The sequence below is a fragment of the Micropterus salmoides genome, unplaced genomic scaffold (assembly GCF_014851395.1).
Source record: "Micropterus salmoides isolate LMB-PRFRI ecotype aquatic unplaced genomic scaffold, ASM1485139v1 Ms_hic_scaffold_8, whole genome shotgun sequence".
In the NCBI taxonomy this organism is placed as follows: Eukaryota; Metazoa; Chordata; class Actinopteri; order Centrarchiformes; family Centrarchidae; genus Micropterus; species Micropterus salmoides.
In genome coordinates this window covers 15,382,276-15,402,307 of record NW_024044570.1, presented here as the reverse complement: position 1 = coordinate 15,402,307, position 20,032 = coordinate 15,382,276, and the positions used below count along the sequence as shown (strand labels likewise).

At 40.7% G+C, this 20,032-nt stretch overlaps 1 protein-coding gene across 1 annotated transcript; it reads left to right on the top strand.

Moving 5' to 3' along the window:
* The first annotated feature begins 770 nt into the window (after positions 1-770).
* On the top strand, positions 771-19,732 carry LOC119893579 (homeobox protein aristaless-like 4). Its single transcript, XM_038705825.1, has 4 exons — positions 771-1,430; positions 10,068-10,381; positions 15,634-15,762; positions 16,509-19,732. The coding sequence occupies exons 1-4, from the start codon at positions 1,091-1,093 to the stop codon at positions 16,827-16,829; spliced, it is 1,104 nt and encodes a 367-aa protein (XP_038561753.1). The 5' UTR covers positions 771-1,090; the 3' UTR covers positions 16,830-19,732.
* Positions 19,733-20,032: the final 300 nt, after the last annotated feature.

The following is a 20,032-nucleotide window of genomic DNA, read 5'->3' as shown; positions in this document are numbered from 1 at the left end:
TACAAATCTTGATAATAGCGTCAAGAGACAACTACCGACAGGCATAATCATATCTTGTTCCCTTAACGCCAACAAAGGGCAAATTGCTGGCGCTGCGTCGTTTTACCAAATTGTCCTAAAGCGCACGAAGCCAAGTGTTTCAAAGAGCGTCACAGGCTTAATGGTTTATAATTAATTTAATATTAAGAAGTAGCCAATTTTCAAATTGCAAGGCCGAAAGTTGTTACCAACGATGGGCTCTAACTCCTCATCATTAAGTGGATATATCCGCACTGACGGACTCTGTCAAACGTTAATGTTGTTTTGTTTAATATAGTTCTCTAAATGAAATATTTACCTATATTTAAGCTTAACATCGGTTGACTGCAGGCACTATTATTAGTCTAAATTCCCGGCTTGATCCTTTCATTTACGCTTCATTTTAAAGGTCCTCTTTCTCTATTTATGAGTCAAAGAAAGCACAAATTTGATTTCCCACATTCCCCATTTATAAACAAATGTGGCTCCCCCGACAAGGATGGAAACAACGCTTTCTAATGCTTTACAGTTTGATATAAAATGTCAGAGGTTAAGGTGCTCAGACATGAACTGTTACATTCATCCTCTAATTACATTAATGTCATGTGTTGTGTCTCCCGCGTGTTTACCAAAAAAAAGCTTCCCCCCCCTTCTGAGCTTGACCTCCCATTTCTACTGGCTGCATAACAGCGCAGGCTGGAGCTCGGTGTGGGCCTACTTTAGATGTGTGGAGCCTGGGAGTGTTGCGTGTGTGTGCATCTGCGTGTGTGTGTGTGTGTGTGTGTGTCCGATGCACTGTAGGCTACTGAGGCGGCATCAGTCAGAGCAAGGCATTTCTCTTTACCCCGGCAAACCTTCAGGGGGCTTTTAGCATTTGTTCAGTCTGCAGTCTCTGGAAAACATCTGATTCATTTTTTAACCAGTCCCAGATGCGGCAGTGTGAGTGTGTGTTTGCACGAGCGCGTCAGTGTGAGTTTGTCAGTGCATGAGAATTTGAGGAGAATATCTGCTGTCTGTAGAGAAGGGGAGGGAGAGTGAACCGTGTGGATTTTTTTAATATAACTTTTTAGGTATGAACGCAGCGTGCGTCTCATACTGCGATATGACATCGATGGATTCATATTATAGCACGTCTACTGCGCAAGGTAGGGATCACCAGGCGAACCAGTTCAGGACTTTCCCGACCACTGAAACCAAATACAGCCCAACGTTCATTCCGGGTAAAGGGCAGGCTTACGGAGAGAAGTCCCGAAGTCCTTTCCAGCCGGAGTGCCAGTCATTGGATGGCGCCGAGGAGGGCTCCTTCAACAAATATCAGCTCTTCATGCAGCGACCAACCTGCAAAACTCCACCCGAAAGCAGCAAGCTGCACCCAGACAGCGGACTCAACGGGACGCTCATTCCCTGCTATGGTGAGTGCACATGAGCGGGGTACACAGTGTAAGTAGGCTATATGAGGCAATTTATGTATCGAGTTTAACGGAAATGCATTACAAGACGGGACATTTGCGAGCAATAATAGGAATTCACTGTGGTGTGTAATACAGCATCTGAAAGTCAGTAATCTGCGAGTCAAGAGCGGAGAGGAGGAGAGAGTAAACCCAGCAGGACTCCCATCAGATATCCATTTTTTAAGTGAACTGAACTGTTTTTGAACAGAAATTCATATTTAATGAAACAATGTGAATTTCTATCAAACTGAAGTAGGCAACTGTGAGCTACGACGAAAAAAACAAATCTAAAAATTTAACTTTTAGTGTGTTATAGGCAGCACAATATTCCATAGCCTTCCTCAACACCTTTAGAAATTCAGGAAAAAAAATGCATGGATTAAAATTAACTATAAGTAGTAGGCTACTAAATTTGATCATTAATTGACGAAATTCAAGGCTGTAATGAATATTAAATATATACTTGCAAGCTGAGCTATAATTGAAGCCATAACATGATAGCGAATTATTTCCTTTATAAAGGTGTGTGCGCTTGGACTGAGAGATGAAGAAGTAATTTAAAACTTTTTTTAGTGGACGTTTGCCCTTTTGTTGATATTGACCTTGCGATTCGAGGTTTTCCATCTCTACCACATCACTAAAAGCATTATATAATTGCTGATGAAGCCGTCACTGATCTCACTGTCCAACGACTGCAGTCGGTTCACGTCTACATACAGTAGGCCTAATATTCTCTTCATCACTTACATATATAAGCATGTCATGAAGTATTTAAATATTTAAATGTGAACTAAGTCACCAGGGCACGCGCGAACACACGCACAAACGGGAAATCCACGGGCTATGTGGTAAAAATTATGAAAGTACATTTTCAAATAGCCTACTATTTCTAACACGTGGTTCACAGCGTTTCTTGCAATTTTTATAATTCTTTATTCTTTTATATTCTTTACTGATAAATAAATGATGACAACCACTACTTTCCACAATATGGAAAATAAATGTCTTGGCCTCCAGTTATAGGCCAAGACTCATTATACAACAGTCAATGACAAATTTAAATATTTAGAGATTGCTTGGACGTCCTGACAAATAGCACTCATTTAAAACGAAAGCTTTACAGCTTTACAGAGTCTTTCGACAATTCGCTGTGCTATTAACCGTTTAAAGAAAACAATCCTCTTTTATGAGAGGTGGGGGTTTTATATATAAAAAAAAGAAAACCCTCTTATTGAGCAGATGAAATGGACTAGGCCTATAACAACAGGTCCAAAACAAAGGGCCGAAAGCCGAAAAAAACTTAATACCAGGAAGCCTACATATATTTTGCATAATATATTATAGGCTAAACGCATTAAAAATAATACTTTGGTGAGTTATCAGCCTATAGACTCGTCGGCGCCTATATATTTCAGGTCCAGATGTTTATCATGTTGCCGATGTTACAGAGGAAAACATCTGTTATGATCATGGCTGAAATTTGATGTTGATCGAAACATATACAATAACCCCAACATTTAAATATAGGCCTACACTTTAATCGGCAATTCGCGCTGGAAAATAGATTCAGTCACTGACAAGAAAGCAGTTCAGGAAAAAAAGAGAGGAAACACTGGAAACCATATTTAAATACAGTAAATGCATGATCCTGTGTTAGATGAAAGCATAAATAAAACTGAACTGCCCTAATTCTTCTCAGTGGGACCAATGACAAAGTGGCCTGCACTATAACAAACTGTTTTGCGCAGTAGCCAGTACCACTCTTTGCCAAAAATACATCAGTAAAGTGCAAAGTAATAGGTTTTCCTGAGAAACAACTGGAGTCACTCTTTATTTTAAGCAGAAATGTCACTTTTTCTGGAGTTTGAGAGCACAGTCTCCAAACAGATTCAAGCACACTGGTACTGAAGTGAATTGATCTGGCAAGTGCATTGACAAGACCCATTTAAACACCATCATTAAGTGCAATATGCCTCCCTTGAGGAGAGCTCTGCAATGTTATTATTGAAAATGTTGCAGCCAGATGAAGGCATCCTGGCTCTGGGGAGGATACACTGGGGTCTTGCCAAAGCCTCAGGCGTCAACAGGCTTGTGCTCTTATGTGTGGTCCTCAATGGGAGATACATTGCTCAATGCTGATGCTTTATCTCCATCATGATGACAAAAGCACCCAAGGGGAGTTTGCTGTGTGGCAACTTCAGCTACAACTGTGATACTGTTTACATGCAACCCAACATTTGTATCCCTCACTTTCAGGATGTTATTTACAAAACCAATGTGATAACAGAAAAGAAATGTTTCATCAGTTACGCCAACACTGTGTTGATATATACAAAATTGCTAATATGTTCATATTTACATTTAATAACACACAAAGATAAAAGAAGCAATGGCAAAGATGTGAATTCACTGTGGTAATCCTGTTAAAAAAATAATGGGAAATATTTTTTTGCCATGCTGCATGATATTCACACCTATTTCTTTAAAATCACTTTATTCCAGTGCCACTACGTATGATTCAGTAGTATCAAAGATTATACAATTTAAGAGCTTGAAAGCAATTCTAAAATTCATTTGTAGATAATCTTGTATTTGCGGTTAAATTTCCAAAGTCAAAGGATAGTGTTTTGCAAGATTTATGTTGTATTGTGCGGATAAAAAACATACTTAGTCCCAACCAGATTTTGAAATGATGCTCATTAAAAATACAATATCATCTCTGGAAGAGAGAATGAATATATTTCTGCTTAGGTTGGTGGGTTTCTTTCCTTGAGTACACCTTAAATCAGTGAGACAGACAGATCAGGGATGGAGCCGTCTACCTGCTCACATGGCGATGAATGAAATAAAAACCCCTGAGCTGATCGAGTGCTGAGGAATGCAGGTCAGCACTGCAGGAGAGGGATGCATTAACCTAAAGCAGATGTACATTACTGGCTCCTATAGTTATTATTCATACTCCCCAAACATCAGATCTCCAAAGCTACAGAGAATCCCTGAGATGACAAAGTGGGACTGGTTTACATAACCCTGTCTCAACAATACCTTGTACAAATAAGCAATGAGTCAGAAACGGACATCGAGACTGGGTAATGATTTGAGGGACTCGGGGAGTAAAGAGGGTTTCTGGGAAGACCCACATGTGTGTGAATGAATGTTTACGTGCACGTACCTTACTGAACTCTGGCTCTGAAATGCATTGCATTTATGTTTTTTTTTCTGCATGGTTTTAATTCATTTTCTGTTCATCCTAGATCCATATTCATTGCTGTAATAGGGAGACCACAAAATTTTTTAAACATAAACTTAGGATGAAAATATTATCACACTTTCTTTATAAATTTAAGAAGAACGTAAGTGGAGCCAAGGCTAAATCTGAAAAGTAGAAATCATTGTGTTTATAGGCCTGTGGTTGATAATGAGGCTGAGTTCTGCTTTGCATTGTGTACACTGTTTCCCACTAAAGGCTGTTTGTGCCTCATTGTCTTTACTTGTCACAGTTTAAAGCAAATTATAAATTTATAACATACAGCTCTGTCAGTCCTTGTACTTTCAAACAACCCCTCCCTCCTTCAGCGGGATATCGTAGCATCCTGTGATATGTAAAACATTTTTCTCAGCATATGAAAACCAAAACAAGACCCCAAAAAAGTCCTGGCAGCGTTTTAAAAGCATCCTGTCAAAATATAGCCCACTAAATACATGTTAAAAGGCTCGGGGAAGTGATGTCACAGGATATGCATGTGCTGATGAATAACACATTGTGGTGATGTTAACAAAAAGCAAATGTCAGAATGACACCTGTGATCGTGCCGGCATGAGTCTGTGAACCAGAATAAATTAGAATATATAATGAGAAAACTTGAAAGGATGAATTTCTGACTTGTTTAAATGTAGCGGCTTCTATAAATGTGTTACTCCGGAGGTAAAACAGTAGCTATCTGCTTGCCACTGAATGAAAATAACCATTAGACGTTCAAATCTGACAGCAGAGTGTTTCATGAGGTGTTATTTTTCAAAGTTTGATAAAAAAAAAAACCTTACACTGTCTCATGCTGTTGTGCAGCTAACACAGCAGGCTTTGGCTCTTGCTTACAGCTGCCTCTCTTGCAGGGGAAGGTAACTTCCCACTGCCTACCTGAGATCTGCATGCAGGCCAGATTAAAGAAGTGATTTGGAAACTTCAACCAGCTGGCCCACATTTTGATCTGTGCCTTTCATGTTGAGGCTGGCGCTGTGTCTTTCCCTCGGCTTCCTTGATTCTTATCAATGGACTATGAGCTTATTGAGTAATGCAACAATTTGGCCACACGGCATGGTCAGAAAAGGGATTTAAGCGTATTGCCTGACAAGCCACAAAATGTTGACTCAAGAAAGCCAACAGTGACAGGCTAATGATGGAAACTACTGAGCAAAGCAGAAGTATGATGATCAGTTTTAGATCCATTCTTAACAATAGTTCTTTTTCAGCTTGCTTTCAGCACAGAGACACAGCTCATTTTGCTTGTTTGATATATCTTTTTAATAAAAGTCTGGAAAGTAATCCAAATCATCATTGAGTGAAATTGCATGCACCACAAACTTTTTTTATGCTTCTCTATGATTGCAATGAGGCAAAAATGCTTCATTAAAATTTGACTCCAATATGATCTAGACAGTAAAATGTGATCGTGGAAAGAAGTCTGGACTACATGAAGACAGGGAAAGGCTAACAGATGATTGATTAGATCATTTATAATCACATTTAATTTCAATTCCTTATCTTTTGATGCTTCTCTTTTTACTTCATGTTCATCACCAAACCCATACCGTTAAAAAGATTAACAAATTTTATTCAGCTTGACCATGAGGGGTTATTGCTATGACTGAACAGACAACATTAGGTTGAATATGCACTTTTATTTTCCAACACACATTTCACTGCCAATACTCTCCTTTTAAAATGAAGGTTTTACCAAAATACTTTTTTTAAATCAACATCTTCTACACGTTTTTCACTTGAGGACAAACTTTGTGTACTTCCTCCACTATTAACTACATCCCCCCCTAAAAACCCCATAAATTCCAAACTATTTTTGTGCGCTTTGATATGAGACAGTGACAGCCACAGCCCAAAGGTATTATGACAGTAGTGAGGTCATGATTGTGTCAATTTATCAGAAGCTGAGGCTGAACAGAAAGATTTTTTGGTTTCCCAGGGAATCTGCATTCCTGCGTGAGCCACTGGCATGGATCTCTCCTCAGGAACATCTGGGAGCCTCCCTTCTACTGAGGAAACAATAGTCAACATCAGGTCTTAGGACTGTGCTGCAGGAAAAAATGATCTAGCCCAAAGCATGTCTGCAAACCAGCAATAAATATAAAATGAATAGTCAGCAAAGCCAATGGAATATTTGACTTTATTTGGTAAATATAAGGTGTGATAAGTGGAGAGCCATTGTGGCATACTGCTGCCATCTTTGAGTGTTTTGAGAGAACATTTTAAAACACTCTGTTTAAAAGCATTCCCTTCCCTATTTAGTGTTTGGTCATTAACCCTTCCCCAGGTTACTAATTTATAGTGTTTCTTTTATTTGGCTTCACTTGACCCTCCCGTCCCATTCCATAAAAACGGAGAGGGTGCCCTGTTGCTTTACAAGCAGTTAAATTACACTTTGATGTTTTCTCTCTGTTTTCAGCAGTGATTAAATTGCTGACCCTAGTAAACATCTGACCCCAGCTAACTGAAGAGGTCTGCAGCTTGTCACAGAGTTACTTTGGCAAATTGCAGGATCAGCCGGTGATATTTGGTGCATTTATATATACGTTGATGAATAATGAAATGAGAACAACAGTCAAAAACACATTCCTTCGAATGCCAAAAAAATCTGGAGCCAACGCAGTGGAATCTTGGCTCCCAAAAGAAAGCAGTGTCTGATGGCTGTGTTCTCCAGAACAGCGTGCAGAAAAGACAGCTCAGCATGCGGGAATACTGGAAGATGTTTGTGGCAAAGGATTATGTGTGGTTAGCGTGACAGAGATACTTTGGAGTACTACACAGAGAAAGATGTTCATTAGAGCATATTATGGTGTAAATGGTAGTGATTTAAGTCTGTTTAATTCTGGGATAGTTCAATATTTTTGGGATATTCACTTATTCATTTTCTAGCTATTTCTCTTTACGTAATAAATTTTAAGCTACCGGCACTAGGCAGTTAGCTTGCCTAGCTCTGTCCAAAGGTAACAAAAATCCACCATCCAGCACCTCTAAAGCTTACTAATTAACACATTGTGTCTTGTTTGTTTAATCTGTACAAAAACAGACGTGTAAAAATCGAATCTTTTTATGGGGAGTTATGTCTAAAACTTTTTTTTACAGATTTTAAAAAGTGAAACACCATTAATTTGTGAGCTTTAGAGGGGCTGGTAGGTGGATTTTCTTACCATTGGAGTGAACCAGCCTAGCAGTTTCCCCCTTTTTACCAGTCTTTATGCTAAGGTACACCGCTGCTCAATGTAGCTTCATATTTACCGTTCAGACACTCTTGGTAAGAAAGCAAATAAGTGTATTTCCCAAAATGTCATACTATTCCTTTAAGGTAGAAACATTCTAATTAGTGTAGATTTCAGGGTAACTTTGTAGATCTGAGAACTTCATTCAACCACTATCCAAACATCAACCATTCCCTCATCTATGCGCCCAGCTGTACTCTTTGTCTTACAGGATATATCCCTTGCTCAGGGGCATAAATGCATTATTCTTCACAGATGCAAATGCCAAGCAGAACCGTTGAGTTGACCTTACTTTTTCACATTGCAGCCATGCTCCTGCCCAGGGGCAGAATGAAAATATTGCACGGTGTTTAGCATAAGAGGCCAGCACAGGGATTGGTGATGTCAGAACATCTGCCTGCGTGGAGACTATAAGAGGGTCTGACAGGTGGGCCACAGTGATATGAGGTCATGAACTCCAGCTGGGTGAGCTGTGTTGTTCCATTAGTGTCTCGGTCGGGGCAAGTCTGAGCCAGAGAGAGGGGGAGGGCTGCTGCAGTATCGAGAGGATGACTATTGACATCTCATTGTGGGACACACTAGCCAAAGGCATACTAATCCATGAAAACAAACATGCATGTTGCAGACAGCCACCGCCTAGCTTCATCAATCTAAAACTATTCAGTCATCTCACTAACCACTAAAACACTTGGCTCAGAGAGTCACCAGTGCCACAAGGTGTCAACTCTCTTTCCCTCAGGGCACTGGGTTCCTGAGAGTGACAGGAAGCCATTACTGACATTACTCAAAAAGAATGCAAAGTGACTAAGTAAAATGCACACACATAACTATCAAGTTAATCATCCTAAACTTGATCTACCTTAAAGACAAATGTTCTCGGACTAAAGTAATGCTAGTGTTGCACAAGAATCACAAGTCTGTTTATGTGGAGGAGACCATTATGCGCTGGTTTTGGACCAATACAGTTAGTACAGGGCGAACCTGGTGCCCATTCGCATGAAAGGCAAACAGAGAGGCTGACAGAGCGCGCTGTTCTCACTGGCCCGCAACCAGAGCCCTTCAGCTTATTTATTCACACGACTGTTTGTTTATTGAAGGAGAATGGACAGCTTTCTTCATCTCCTAAAAGGAAACAAAAAAGCTAGTGCTGACAGGAATAGAGCGAGGTCTGTCACAAATGGAAGCTCTCGAAATTGAAGGTGACAAACACAATGTTGTTTACATATGTGGTGGTCGCCCCTGTACACAAGGCCCACCACATACATGGATCGAAATGGAGCAGGTTTTGCGTGGCTTGAGTTTCAGGTGGCGTGATTGAAAGATGTGAGGGAGAGAGCTTCAAGGGTTGTGTCACAGGTCACGCCAATGTGTAGTGACACCTTTCAAACAGAGAACAACATTTCTTCTCTGCAACTTTTAGACTTGCTGCATACAGACAAGGCCTTTGAACCTTAAAATAAAACATTACAGAGGTGATGTAAGCTTAAAGTAAATGCAATTTTGTGTGGATGTCATAATGTGATGATGAGCAGACACACTCACTTGAATGTGAGGCACCATGGTTTTATTTAGCTACATTTTAAAGAAAGTATTGCTCTGCTGAATGTTCCAATTATAGAGTAGTAACGATAATTATAGGACTATTATTGACAACATGTGGCTGTCTTTTTTCTGGTCTAAAATGGCCAGAAAGTTGGTTGTAATACTTTGTTTGAAAATAATATTATTACAGTAAGAATATGATTTGTATTGTGTCTAAAACCACACTTAAGTAAACTTAGATTTCAGATTTTTCATGCTTCATAAGAAAATTGTAAGAACGGCACACTGCAACAGAAACCAAAATTGCTCAGATGTATTTGAATAGAACCACAGTGTAACATCTAAACTTTATTTTTTTTTAAATAAATAAATATGTTTTATGAGGTTCCTGAGTAGTACATCAATCAGATTTAGTGCTGTAATTCCATAAATTTGGACTGTTTTCACTGACCAAGTAGTACAATTGACAAGTAAACTGAACTTCATGAGTAATATTGTTGAAGATACATTTGATTGTAACTTTCCACACTTCTTTCTGTCTCTTTCTGAATCTCACACTTACAGGAAAAGACAACAGTGGCCTGACAGAGTCTGAGTTGCCCCCGAGTGTCGACCCAGCAGGGATGGAAGGCAGCTACCTGAACTTAAAGGGGCCCGGCGAGAAAGGGCCGAGCGAGCGGCCGGGCTCGGACCTTTCCAGCCCTCTGGACAAAAGTGAGGCTGAGAGCAACAAAGGCAAGAAGAGACGCAATCGCACGACATTCACAAGCTACCAGCTGGAGGAGCTGGAGAAGGTTTTCCAGAAGACACACTACCCAGATGTTTATGCCCGCGAGCAGCTGGCACTGAGGACAGACTTGACCGAGGCTCGTGTACAGGTGAGGGCGCGGGAACAACACCAGGTTACATGTGAAAAACTCCTTTCTGCATAGACATGAGCCAACAAGTCCTCCAAATTACACAACATAACACACCATTTGTCTATGCCCTCTACAATGACAAATGTTTTCTGATCTGACGCCCCTATTGGCAGGATGATATTGTTTGTCTGTGCATTCAAAAACTCTTTCAAATCACTGTTGAAAAATAAACAATCCACCCCCCACCCTCCACCAACTCCCTCCTTAGCTGGACTTTGTCACTCTATGACATTGTCACCGCCAAATTACTACAGCCACTAGAGGGCTTTGTAACTACACAACGCAAACAAAGTTGTTTTAGGGCACTTAATGACGGATGCTGTCATTCCTTCTTGGGAGGACAGCTGTGTGTGACTGCATTCGTCCATGTTTGCATGTTAATAATCACTCAGGGAACTAACAGAGAGGGCTGGGAGAGTTAAGACTGGCATGTTGACAAAGATTGTCCGGAACAGCAGACAGCAAGGCCTATTGTTCTCCATCTCTTTTTCTGCCTGCCAGTTTTAGATCAGAGTGTGGATGGGTGGGACTAAGGGAATACTCTGCTATTAGCTCTTACATGCTGCAGGCTCTGCAAAAAGGTCAGAGGCCAAGGGTTTTCTCCCCAGCACTACCATGTTCCAACTTCTTCACCGCACAATTGTGGAGGCGGGGAGGGAAAACACAGGAAAAAAAAAAAAAGTCATCAAAGCTATTTGGCAAGGACATAAAAAACACTTTGAGATGCCAGTTTCAATTTCCACGCACAGGCCAAGACATAGTCAGGGACAGAGAACCTGGCCTGGTCCTTGTGGTGGTACAGTAAAATAAGTACATTCATGTTGCGTTCACACAGACCCATCTATTCCCCAGATGAATATAATTAACTTCCTCATCTGACAGGCACACAGCAGACTCTGTTGAGTCACTGTGAGGTTTGACCCATACTTCTAAAATCAGACCCTAAATATGCACGCAATCAAGACTAAACCCCACAATTTCAACTGAAGGTCCATCAAGACAAAGTCCAGGGATATCCAATTGTTGAATACCAAGGGGCACTCGAAGCTTGGCAAGCAATCGGAGAATCCTTTTCATCTCTGAAACAACAGCCATTGAAATCCAGAGTACAGATGTTTTCTGCCAAAACGCCAATGTCAAGGTCCTACAGTTTCATCTTCAGTTTGATGATGAATGTCTTCATAAAGTCGGGCTGCAGTTTTCCATAATCACATCTGTAACTTCTGCTGCCACTAGTTTATTTAGTACAATTAGCTCTCAACCTCAGACTTGAACTTCACCACTGTGCCCACTTTTTCTGGAGGAGGAGGCTGTGTGTGAGTGACTTCTGAAGCAGTCTATCAATCGTCGTGGTCTTGGATGACAGAGATGAGGTGAGACGGCTGGACTTCAAAGCAGCTTTTGCAGTTGTGCACTCTGCCCTCCCTCTCTCCCTCTTCCTCTCTCTGTGCCTGCTGGCTCTGGAGCATAAATAAAGCTCTTTAATGGCTCTGTAAGCTGCCTTTTGCTGTCAACGTCTTTAGCAATTACTGTATCACCGCCAAGCACTTGGAGCTCCAAGAGCTCTGAACCACCTTCCTTGCAGATGTCCGCTAGATAAAATGGTAGTAGTAGTGTTTGCTGTAGTAAGTGTAGTAAGAGTAGTAAGAGTTTGCAGTTTGTAAATATCATCCTTTCGGGCTTCATATATAGGATGGGTCACTGTTGATCATTATGAGACCTAACTAAAAAATAATACAAATTCTTTGTGTTAATTGAAATTCTGCTTGTGTAAAAACACCCACTGGCTTTCTTTTCTAACAAAGTTTAGAAGTTGGGGAATAAGGGACACGGAACAGCAAAGGACACATCTGACTTCGTAATGTTCCCGAATGATCTCCCTACCAAACTATTTGGCTTGGGTCTCATTCCTACTGCCGTTCAAAGGCAAAGCTACGTAGAGCAAACCCTCTGTGAAACATAACACACTCAACAACCAGAAACTAAGACAAGGGACATATATGAGCTCAGAAATTGGTTATAAAAAGGTTGCAGTGAGTGTGTGAGAGCGTCCAGGTTAAAAGAATGAATTTTTTATTGAATTTGTATATAACATGGTATGTAAATGCATGTGTTTCTGTGTGCATCCTGTGTGGGTGTATGTGTATGCTTGGTCCGCTGCTCTCGTCTGCACGCCTCCGAAAGGTCAGCGGGGTTAGCTGCGGAAAGCCAAGGGCTTAGGCGTCAGGAAATTAAACATGAAATGAAAACAAGCTCCAGTTTGAACATTCTCCCATCTCACTTTCCAATATCCCCACTTCCCCTCGCTGACTTAAGAGGGAGGAGGGAGGAGGGAGGAGAGAGCAGAGAGACATGGAGACAGGGGTTGGTGGTGGGGGGAGGGAGGGGCTGGAGTGGGAGAGAAGAGGCTGAGCTTCAACAATGGGGTGGGAGTATGACAAAGAGATTAAGGGAAAAGGAGCTGTTGAGCTATCTTTATCCATCACAATTGAGATGACAGCGCTTTAACAGATATATACTGTAATACTTGAACAACATTAACCTTATCTACATTAACCTTTGTCCCGTATTCTCACCATTGCACTCGAGTGACAGAGCTAAGCATCTGAATTTCCTTCAAATAAATACCCGGCCATCTTTGGAAAAACCCAGAAGGTTGTTTAACAACATTTGCTTCTCTTCTGAAAATACTTCCAAAATCCTTTTTTTTCCTCCTGTTTCTGGATTTGTGAGTACATAGATGGCATTTGATACATGAACGTCATAGAGAAAACAAAGTCAGGTGATGTAGTATAATGTGTGACAAAGTCTGTGTTTGGGAGATGGGTCAAACAAACAGGAACTGTACCCAGGAGACTGTGGTTCATGTCCTGTGTGAAGTCCATGTTGACTTATCTCTAACCCTTAGTTTTAAGTTATTTAAAGTTTTACGTTACTTAACTTACATTACATAATTAGTTAAGCATTAAGTACTAATGTGACTTGTGATTTATGTAACATACTTGTTTTAACCCAAACCAAGTAGTTTTGTTGCCTAAACCTAACCAAGCTGCAACTGTTTCATAACATTAACCGCATGTTTATCAGAATCAGAAATACTTTTGATCCCCGACGGGAAATACAGTGTTACAGTTGCACACATTGCACCATATTGTTACCATGACGATGCCAGTCCTGACTTTGTCCTTTCCTGTATGTCCAAAAGTGAAATCTGTAATGGCATTAAATGACACGCAAAAAGCTTAATATGTATCAACATGACATGTGAAATGTCCTTAAAAGTGGCATGGTATTTATACACCACCCCATTATATTGTGTTGATCAAACATTGCCATAACTTTGTAGAACCTAAATTATAACTTAAGTGAGCTTTGCGCTTAAATCCATCCAATCAGGGGCTTTTGTGTGGAGGGTTATATTTGGAAACCTCTGATGTTATGAGCTCACATGACCAAAGAAGAACCAAAGGAAAGACATGACAAACCTTAAACAGTAATAGACCCCAAATCCTCAGGGGGAGCATAACATAGACTCTGAGCCCCCCTGCAAACATATGATATAATTCAAAGGGCAACCACCTCTCACCTTGACATTGGGGTTCAGCCAAAACCTCAGATATCAGTTTACCACTTTGCAAGGGTGAGCTGTCCTCTAATCTTACCAGCTGACCTGAGGAATGTCAGAGTCAGGCGACATTTCTTTACGTCAGGCAATGGCTTTATGCGCCACAGGAGGACATATATGGTCTCTCCTTTGAAAATGAACCAACTAGTTGTTTTATCCATTCAGAAATGACAGGTTTGTGCGCATGTTGAGTTTCTTACAGATGGTTTTATCTGATTTAATAAAAATCCACTCCCGTTGTGTAAGAAAACCTAAGGGTGCCTTAGTAAAATTCACATCTTTGTGCAACACTGCTCATGTTTGCCACTAAACTCTATTGTGTTTAAGATGAAGGAGAGAAATGGTGAGAGAGACATGAGGGGGGATTTGAGAAGGTTGACTGAGGGGAAATTGCATGTCAGGGACTGTGAAAACCACAAGCTGATTGGGCTGGGAATCAACCCACAATCCAAGTTCAAACCCCTGTGTCGAAGCAGGATCGCTCTCTCTTTTCTCTTTGAAGAAGTTTCCCTTTCCCTCTTGGGAGGATAAAATTCAGACAACCAACAAATAGATACAGATAAACATGTGGAGACTCCCAGTACCCCCCCTTTGCTCCCAGTACCCCCCTTTGCTCCTCTATTCTCGTGCATGGATATGTGAGAAAGTTTTGTAGAAAAAAAAAGGTTAGCAAAAGTTACAACTGATATGATATATTAAAAGAACAGCAGCGATGCATGGTTAGAACAGGTATGAAATATAGAGACATAAATGAGGTGGCTACCACTGGCTTACATTTTATGAAATTAAAGTAATTAGGATAAAAAAGGTATACATTATTATAATAATTTTATTAAGTATCTGTAATGTCTTAATTTGTGTTATTTGGATATATTAAATCATATATCATAAATCTGTTTAGCTCTAATGGCTTCCACAGCTAGGGAAAAGTGGGCTAAGTAGCCTGCACTTGGTCTGTCAGCAGGTACTGAAAGTCTGTAAAGTAGCATGTCTATCAATCTCACAAGGAGAAATTCACAGAAGAACCTACTTCATACAATACTTAATAAACCCAAAGACGGTCAAAGAAAAGCATATTCTTGGTCAAAAGTTGAACTTTGGTTTCATGGATTCTACAGAGGGATCCCCGGCTGTATCCCACTGTGCTGACATGTGGGGGAGAGCACACCTTTCTCAGAGTGATTTATGAATGGCTACAGGCCCAGATGTGGATCTGTCGACGCTGGCAGCCTGAAGGGAGGCAGACGCCTGTGTATCAAAGGGAGGAGCTGAAATGTGCAGCACCAGGGGATTCTCGCCATCAATAGCTCCGTGTGGACGGCACTTTAAAGACACGTCAAGTCTTAAAACCTGGGCCTGGACTTTCATGTGCTGCAGAATTTATTTGCTTCACTGTCTTCATTTAATGCAGTTCAGTTTCTTACTTTATCTTGCTGAGCAAAGAAGATGGCCTCGTTTTCTGTACAAAAGTGCTTGGAATTGCATGTGATATGAGGGCTGTATATGAAATGATATTCAAGTTTTGTTTGGTAGTGGCTGGTCTGTAATTTTGAGGTGTTTTCTTGATGGATTGTTTTCTTTGCAGGTGTGGTTCCAGAATCGTAGAGCCAAGTGGAGGAAGAGGGAGCGTTTTGGCCAGATGCAACAGGTCCGGACACACTTCTCTACAGCTTATGAGCTGCCTCTACTGACTCGGCCAGAGAACTATGCACAGGTAAAGGCAAACAAGTGACACTGAATATTACTATGCACAAGTTCACCTGAAATATCAGAATCATAAATGGTTATGAAAGGTGGAACTGATCAAGTAATCAATAAGGTTATTATATATTATTAAACCTGCAATTATTGATTCATTTGCGGGAACAAGTTGTGAACACACCACTGACATATTATTAGCTTTTAAGTTAATATGGCGAATTTGTTAGCAAACAGTGGCTTACTTCAACATTCAGAAGATTTTAATTTCATCTGAAGTTGTGTTTCTGGTGACCTGATGAATTGCATATTATATTGTATAATATTTAATAATATTTAATATTCACTCTGTGTTTTAGCTCTGCTTTTGGGCTTTACCAACTTCTGAAGGAATTTTCTGTCTCTTTAGCTGCTAACTGTGTTCACCATCTGTTGTTAACTGTGTCTGTCGTTTGGGCCGGAGCAGGTAGTGCGTTATTAGAGATTTCTCACTGAAAACAGCTGCCTGCTGTGGCCAAAAATGACGCTATGAGGGCGGTGGGAGTGAACCATAACAGTTGTGTGCCAGACAGCAAAACAATGAGCTGAAACTCACCATAAAGCTCTGTAAAGGTGCAGGGAGCTGCAGATTGGTAAAAACTCACTGTAGCCTCATCACTATGACCTCTTTCTCATTGTCACATTGTTTTCCATTGTCATTTGACACATTGATATTATAACAATTGTGACTATAGCCACTTAATCCCTGCTCTTCTCCTCCAGATCCAGAACCCTTCGTGGATTGGGAGTAGCAGTGGAGCATCTCCAGTTCCGGGTTGCGTTGTGCCTTGTGACACCGTCCCCCCCTGCATGCCGCCTCACCCTCATGGTCCTGGAGGTGTTACTGACTTCCTGGGTGTGCCCAGTCCAGGGAGCAGCCACATGGGACAGACACATATGGGCAGCCTTTTTGGGGGTCCTGGGATGGGCGGGGGAATCAATGGCTATGATCTCAATGTTGATCCAGACCGCAAGTCCTCCAGCATTGCAGCGCTGCGTATGAAGGCCAAGGAACACAGTGCAGCCATCTCTTGGGCTACATGATGTCACAGCCCACTTCCACCCTATCCCCATATGGCCCTCTTCTCTGGAGCAGCCAACAGCGCAACAGGGCAGTGGGGGAGGAGTGAGTTTTTCTGAGAGCACTAATGATAATGCAGGTCAAATGAACAGGGAGAGACTGTGGCGATAACAGAGGCCATTACAGCGGCCAACGCAACCAAGATAACAACAGTGACTGTGACAATCAGCAGATGCTGAAAGTGAGAGAAAAACAGAGGTGTGACTTAGAAAAAGATGTAACGACGTAATGACGTTTTGTTCATTCTTGATTCCTTGATCTCTCAGGTGTCATTGAAATATGGGGTTTAGCCCCCAATTAACTGTGTTTCATTCATGAGTCAGTAAAATAAGCAATATAATAAATGTGGTTTACAAAATACTTTCAATACAGGAATTCAGTGCCAAATCCAGCCATATCATACCATATTTTAATTTACAGAATTAATATTAATACTTTCTTTAGCTTATTTTTTATACCACCTATCCTGCCCACTCATTTTGTTTGTGTTACTTTAGACTTGTCTCTCACACTGTATACATGAGATTGAGTACATATCTGAACGATCAGTATTTGTAGTTTAAAAGCCATTTTAAAAAAACAAGGCCACTGGAGGAGAATGAGCACAGATGCATACTACGAGGTGAGAGTTTATTTTCTGTCACTTGTCATTGAAAACTTTCCTTTAAAGCAAACAATAATTGGTCATGAGAGAAAACATTAATTTTGTCCTAGCCCACGGTTGGAAGTTTATGTCCCTGCAAAGAAGGAGAGGGGTTGAATGCAATAAGCGAACAGAGTCTAATTGAGCCAGAGCAGACACGACCTGTGCCAATTTAGTGTGGGAGGAAGGCAGGCATTGGATTCGCAGCAATTTCAAACCAACGTGTCATTTCCTCCCCCAGGGCTGCCTCCACAGGCTCCCCTGCTAGGCTCAGGCTCAGGTTACAGGAAACACTGTCTCCACTGCCAGACAAGGCGCAGAAACGCACAGCAGCAGCCTTCAACACCAACTAGCCACGCCAGCTTCAATTAGCAACCAAAAGGAATAGACACACCTAATTAGCATCAAAGTGAGCCGGCCTGCCCTGCGAACACCATAGTACATCACAGCGTACATAGTGAGGACATACTGCTCACACAGTTCCACACGCTGTAATAATCAATTCACCATCAGACGTGGGCTCAGCAGTGATGACTCTCGGATTTGAAGCTTGCTCACAGAATCCGTCACATGCCAGAAACAAATCCAAATCAGTGGCCCCCATCGGCCTGAGGACCATTCTATAACGTTTAGGTAATGTGATGACATTAGAGCTAGGCTGCAGGAATATGGAGAGTATGTCCAGTGATTGCAGGGGTGTCTCTGTGTGTTACCCCGCTGGATTAAGTTTGTCACCAGAGCTGGGCTGCAGGCTGAGGCTAGAGACAGGCTTCATTAGTCTTTTGGCTGATCTCTCTATGAAGCCCGCTTCTTTCCCCTGTGAGGGAGATGGCAAGAGAGTCTGTTTCTGCTCCTCATAGCTGGTTGATCATTTTATCTTCTGAATGCCCATTACAGCCCTCTTGTTTAAAGGCAGGACTGCAACTGATGGCTATTTTCAGTCTTAGTATTATGGTTAATCTGCAGATTATATTCCCGATTGGACGATAAATTGTTTGGTGTATAACATGCCAGAAAAATCACAATTTCTCACGATCACAATCTCCTAAAACCAAACATGACATCTTCAAATGTCTCGTTTTGTTGTCTAAAACCCCCAAATATTCAGTTTACTATCACATAAGATAATAAAAAGCAGCAAAGTGAAAGGCTGGAACCAGACAGTGTTTTTGCTTGAAAAATGAAAAAATGAAATTGAAATGAAATTTTTTATATCGACCCATTGTTGCAGCTCCACTTGAGGGTTTAGTACCTTTAAAATTTCCACTTAAATTGTACAAAGAATTACAAAGCTTTTCTTTTTTCCATATGAAGGAAAAGACATTTTAGAATTCCTAATAATATCCAATTGTGACAAAAAAGTGACAAAAAAGATTGTTGTTGCCTTCTAATCAAGCCCTTTCTATGACGCCATTCAATAAAGGATAAACATTGTGAATTAATATAGACTTTGTAGGTTGTGTGGACTAAAAATCAGAAACATTATCATCAAATCAGAATCTGGTCAAAACTAATTTATGCATGACTACATCTGAGACTGAAATCCTACTTTGTTGAGTTGACTGTGTGTTTGTCTTTACGCTGGTCTCAGTGCTCCACTCCTCTGCAGCTCCGTCCATGTTGATACTACTGAAATAATGCAATTGAAATCCATAGTTATAATGTCGTATTATGTGAATGTGAACAATATAAATGATATTGTTCTTTTGCTTGTACAATTCTTTCTGCTTATTTGTCAAATAATGGACCTCCAGAGATAAACCAATGAAGTATTACAGTAATGCCGAGAAATGTAAAATTATGTTATGTGTGTGTATTATTCTGAAGAGTTGCTCTGGACTTTTACACAGGCTGAAAGTGCTTTTTAATTTTCTTATAGCTTTAAGCAGCTTTTTGTATGTTAATCAAGTATTTCTATTTCTGATTGTGACATTATATAATGTTCCATTGCAATAAGTTATTGCACTTACAGTGTTGGAGAATGTTTTTTTTGTTTTTTTTACTTCCACTGGGACCGTGGTGTCTTTAAAGCAAGAGGTGTGTGGTTTTGTGTCAAAACAGCCCTACACCCGTCTCCTACACCCGTCCTCATTTAGCACCATGAACAGTATGACGTAGATCTGTTGAAGGTGCTGAACATTTGTTTGTACAGAAGGTAACTCGCGGTTTCTGTTGATGATGTTTTGAAGTGATTTTGAAATAAATTAATCTCCAAAGGTTGAACAAGTTCAGACAGTTTCTTTTTACAGGCCCAGAAAACCTACTGTTAGGTTGGAAGTTGGATCAGTTTTGGTTATTTCATGTGAGAAATTTCTCTATTCGTGTTTATGTTTGTGCTCTTCTCACTAGTATGAAGTGGGCAGGGTGCAGGTGAAAAAAGGTCATATCACACGAATCAGGATTTAGCAACATCTAATTCAAAATCTAATGACATTTCTTGGGTTGTTTGCTTTTGTTGTCTTGCCGCTGTCAATCAAGTCTGGCCAAACTTCACCCACACAGTCTCATATTATACTCCCTATG

Bases quoted from the DNA above. Each gene is read 5' to 3' on its own strand.
- LOC119893579 (XM_038705825.1), top strand. From the start codon at position 1,091: ATGAACGCAGCGTGCGTCTCATACTGCGATATGACATCGATGGATTCA. The intron at 1,431-10,067 runs GTGAGTGCACAT...TCACACTTACAG, and splicing joins GACGCTCATTCCCTGCTATG to GAAAAGACAACAGTGGCCTG. The intron at 10,382-15,633 runs GTGAGGGCGCGG...TTTTCTTTGCAG, and splicing joins TGACCGAGGCTCGTGTACAG to GTGTGGTTCCAGAATCGTAG.